Genomic DNA, 5,130 nt, shown 5'->3' with positions numbered 1-5,130 from the left:
ATTATTATTATTATTATTATTATTATTATTATTATTATTATTATTATTATCTTTTCCTCATCCATGTGACACTCACAGCTTCTCCCACTGTGTGTCAATGCCACCAGTGTTGCCTATGCCTCGACTGGTATAGTTGTGTTGGCAGAGTTAACTTTACTAAGAGCATACATGACTGAAACACAGTAAACATTTGCTTCCATAACACAAAGTACCATCAGCTACAATATGTACATGGCCTGATCTTTTCCACCAATTTTTAAACAATTATCCTTATAGTAATACTTACCTCTCCATCACATGCTCCAGACAAAATGGTAGACAAGCTCTCTGGATGCTTAGCCATGCAATTGATGCCATCCCGATGACCGTCTAATGATGCAACAAAAGGCTTTGCAAATATACGCTCCAATTTTGTAGCATTTAGAGCCCGTGTATATTCTCGTGGAACTTCAAATGGGTGTAATACAGGATCATAATTCCGAGGAACTACAGTAAGACAAATAATCATGATATACAACGGGGGGAAATATTGTCATACAGCTTATTTTTGCCTTTTATGCATTTTTCAAATAAATCATCAGTAACCTGGAACATCATCCTGTTCAAGCAGAACTGGATGAGCTAGCTAAGCTATACTATAATTTAAACTCATTGTACTTCTTTATGCTGTACAAATCCATGCATGAACATAGACTCATCAAACTTGGCATGACATCTCCTAGAACAAAGAAGAAAATTGCAGGAAGATATTTGTCCCAGTCTGTCTATTATTTTCAGGTCAATATAAACAAACAGTTAAATTTCTTTATTTTGGCTCTAAAATACACATATATGAACCCATTTTGACCCAAATGTATTATCATCATCATCTTAACTTAGATTCTACCTTTTCCGCAAAACCGGGATTCAAGGCAGCTCACACATTAAAAAGATAACAATTAAAAACACAAAAGGTAAACATTGAAACTGAATTAAACTATTAACTATATTAAAATCATATACTCAAAAAAAATTAAAGTTTAACAATACAATTTAAAAACAGCCCTTTTGTTAAAAGCCTTCAATTCTAAAGGACTATCTGAATTTTTAAAAACAATTCTTGACCTGCTGCCAAAAGGACCACAAGAAGGAGACCATTCTAGCCTCCCCAGGGAGGGAGTTTGAAAGTATAGGGGCTGCCATTGAGAAAACCCTCTCTCCTGTTCCCACCAGCTATATCTATGACAGTGGTGGGACATTTCCTGTTGATCTTAGTAACCAGGCAGTCTTATATGGAGAAATAACAATCCATCAAATAGCCTAGAACTAAGCCATATAGGGTTTAGGCTGGCATCCTGACATTCATATAGACCAGTGATGTCCAAACTCTGGCCCTCCAGGTGTTTTGGACTTCAGCTGCCAGAAGCCTCAGCCACCTTGGCCAATGGTCCAGGATGCTGAGAGCTGAAATCCAAAACACCTTGAGGGCCAGAGTTTGGACATCACTGATATAGACGACTGAGACTGATCAGTAAGCATTATTCTTTTTACAGGAAATCCATATACAACTTGTCATGAAACAAATATTAATGGCTGTAAGTGCTATCCCTCAAACTTGGTGTCATTCAAATCATAAGTGACAGGATCAAGGCGAACCCAGCTAACCAGAAACTTCTTAGTTGTTTCTAAACATCTTCCAGTGATTTTTGTTATAAAAAAGATGTTTCTCTTTGTCACTGGCTGTTTTGCACCTTCATGTTGTTTCCGACTTATGGTGATCTGAAAAGAACCCATCACAGGGTTTTCTTGCCAAGATTTGTTCAGTGGGGGGTTGTTTTTGCCTTCATCTGAGAGTGTGACTTGTCCAAGGTCACCAGTGGGTTTCCTTAGCCAAGCAAGGATTCGAACCCTGGTTTCCAGAACCGTAGCCCAACGCTCAAACCAGTACATCAGGCAGGTTATGTCTCTCTCTCTCTCTCTCTCACTACATCCATATAAAATCATGATTTGGTTTAGTTGACTAAGGTACTACAGCCACCTCTTTTCCTTCCTCATACATTGTGATGTCTCTCCAGCCCAAAAGAAGCTGAACATGCAAAGCATTACATTTGATTTTTGTTAGGTCATCATTCTATGACTTTCAGCTGAACCTAGTATAATGCTATACTTTGTGTGTGTATAGATAGAGATCAATACAACTGCATGCTTACATTTTTTTAGTATTTCCTGAATATGAAGAGGCCTATGGGAACTGTCACCTATACTTGAAGAATTTACAAGACTGAAGTTGTGCTACAGGTGGCCTAGACAATGCCAGCTACAATCCTCACAGCCAGGATGACTGACCAAAAGTACAAGAGGCAAGAAGGAAGAGCCCTCCCTCCAATCCATCTGCCTTGGTCCAGGCCTCAGAGGGAGAGAAGAACCACTGGACCTCATCCCCTTTCCCTCCACCATTCCCTTCTCCTTTTGTTTCATGTCTTTTAGATTGTAAGCCTGAGGGCAGGGAACTGTCTGATTAAAAATAATAATTGTAAGCCACCCTGAGAGCCATTAGGGCTGAACGGCGGGATATAAATACCTAAATAAATAAATAAATAAATAAGAACATGTACAAGGAAAAAACATAGGAACCCAGAAGATTCATGATACATCTTTATGAAGCTTTATACCACTGTCGACTTCCAAACTTATATGAACTACCTTGCCAATTTATATTACTGGAACCAAAAAGTATACAAAAACAAATGCTGGAAAAGAAACTGATATGTGCAATTTTTAGCCTAGTCCCACAATGAAACCCATGTACTCAATATTCCAATAGATTTCTTACAAACATAAGGGGAAAGGGACTAGACTTAATGTGTTTGTGATAATAAAGAGAGAGGAAAAGGCATGGGACAGACTGCCCAAAAAGGGCAGTCTGCCGGCGCCTACTTTCCCGCTGGTGAGAAGCTGCAGCGGACAAACTGCATGGCTTCCCAACGGAAAAAAGAACACACTTCTTATGCTGCGGCTAGTTACGTAGCTAGTTATGCAGCACTTACGTAGCAATGGTGGCAACCATCTGTACAGGGAGCCACCACTGTTACGGTGCGGTGCCATAATAGGGCTAGGGACTGTGCGGTTGCCGTGCGGTCCCTTAGCCCTAATATGGCGCAACTACGCCGTATCTGGGCCATCTGGACCGGGCCAAAGAGATGCAGTAATCCAGAAGTGTTTGGAAACCACTACAGCCAATAACAAAACAAAAGAAAGCATGCAAAGGGATTTTTGGTATCTTTAAGACTTGTTCTACTTCCTCAGATGCCATTTAGCTTATGCTAAATTACTCTCAAAGGTGCTACAAGATCTCTTTCACGCTCATATTCCAGACTAACATGGTGATGTCTCCAAAAACAAAGTGCAGACATTCTGAAGCCAGAGGTTGAGAACGGCTTTTTTGGGCCATACAGTATACCTCTCAGTCTACCCTGGACAGCAGAGCCAGGGCCCACGCAGTTTTCAGGGCTGTAGCCAAAAAGGAAAGAACTAGACAAGACCATAAAGTGTAAAGGCATAACTCTGGATACTGAAGGGAGGGTGGTCCAAACCACTGCATTCCTCCTCTCCACGTACAGATGTGAAGAAAGCAGACGGGAATAAAAAGGAACTCCTTTGAGATGTGGGGCTGGAGAAGAGCGCTGAGGGCGGCAAAGAAGACAAACCAATCATGCCTGAACTCTCCCTGGAAGCCAAGATAACTTAACTGAGGTTGCTGTACTTTGGCCGCATCATGAGGAAAAGCGAATCATCAGAAAAGGCAATGATGCCAGTAAAGGTGGCAGGCAGTAGAAAGAGAGGCAGGTCGCATGCCAGATGGCCAGGCTCAGCCAGGAGGCCATAGGCCTGGGCTTGCACAGGCGCCAGACCTCCTCCTCCTCCCCCTGCCTCCCCCTTCCAACCTCCTGTTCATGAAGGACTTTCACACGGCCTTCGTTCTGAGCATGGCTAAGAAACCCACTGAGTAACAGCCCCTGCGCCAAATGCACCTGAGGAAGTGGGCTGAAGCCTAGGGAAGCCCATGCTGCCAACTTTTGTCTTCCAGTCACTCTCAAAGGTGCCGCAAGGACGGTCTCTCTATGAACTGATGCCCCAGTCTAACACGGCTATAGCTTTGAACTCTAGCACCTTTGCAGTTCACCTTCCAGAAAGGCACAGAGTTCTCTAATAGCCACGTAAGCGCAAGGCATCTGAAGGGAAGAAAGAGAGTTCGGTACAAACAGAGTAGATGAGCCCTGGCTGTAAGTAAGGCATAAAGGCCCAGCGTAGGAAGGCGCCCCTAGGGCCATGCAGGAGCTCTCCACCGAAGCCTCCCATGGCCATCCGGCCTCTGCTTCAAGGCCTCCGAAGGAGGAGGCTTCTGCTCACCCCGCTGGAGGTCCTGCTTGGTCTCCCGCACATAGTCGTCCGGGTTCCGGCTCAACACCTTCACCCTCATCCTCCGCGAGAGAAAGCCCAACTGAGCCGCAGGGGAGGGAAAACATAAAAAAGCCACGCCTACGCATCCACTTCCGGGTCAAAGGGCACCGCGTGGGAAAGGGGAAAGGTTACCACCGAGAACTAGAGGAGCCGGCCGCTTGGAGATCACGTGAACAAGGGCCTATCAGGACACGAACCCCGCCCTCAAAGAGGCCCAGTGGGCGATGTTGAAATGTGATTGGAGAAGCCACGTTTGAGTGACAGGTCATTGCTGCCTGTAGAAGCAGGGGCACGGCTGGGCGACGAGGAATCCGAAATGCGATTGCTACCTATAGAAGCAGGGAGGCGACAATGCTGAAATGTTATTGGAGAATCGACACTTGAGTGACAAGTCATTGCTGCCAATAGAAGCAGGGGCGTGGCTGGGAGGGAACGATGCTGAAATGTGATTGGAGGAGACACGCGTGAGTGACATGTTATTGCTACCTGTAGAAGCAGGGGCATGGCTGGGAGGGGATACTGAAATGCGATTGGAGGAGTCACACTTGAGTGGCAGGTCATTCCTACCTATAGGAGCAGAGCATGGCCGGGCGGTGAGGATGCTGAAATGTGATTGGAGAAGCCACACGTGAGTGACAGGTCATTGCCACCTATAGGAGCAGGAGCATGGCTTGGAGGCGTGAAGAGCGA

At 44.8% G+C, this 5,130-nt stretch overlaps 1 protein-coding gene across 1 annotated transcript in view; it reads right to left on the bottom strand.

Moving 5' to 3' along the window:
- Positions 1 to 4,547, bottom strand: part of DCAF13 (DDB1 and CUL4 associated factor 13) — a 31,572-nt gene extending 27,025 nt beyond the window's left edge. Inside the window, exons 1-2 of the mRNA XM_042462002.1 lie at positions 4,390 to 4,547; positions 287 to 486 (exon numbers count right to left, since the gene is read on the bottom strand). Of these exons, the coding sequence (XP_042317936.1) occupies positions 287 to 486; positions 4,390 to 4,459 (270 nt within the window). The 5' untranslated portion in view covers positions 4,460 to 4,547. The remainder of the gene's footprint in view (positions 1 to 286; positions 487 to 4,389) is intronic.
- Between the last annotated feature and the right edge of the window lie 583 nt (positions 4,548 to 5,130).

This window comes from Sceloporus undulatus, chromosome 4, assembly GCF_019175285.1.
Source record: "Sceloporus undulatus isolate JIND9_A2432 ecotype Alabama chromosome 4, SceUnd_v1.1, whole genome shotgun sequence".
Classification (NCBI taxonomy): Eukaryota; Metazoa; Chordata; class Lepidosauria; order Squamata; family Phrynosomatidae; genus Sceloporus; species Sceloporus undulatus.
The sequence above is the reverse complement of the archived record's forward strand: the minus strand, read 5'-3'. Positions and strand labels throughout refer to the sequence as shown.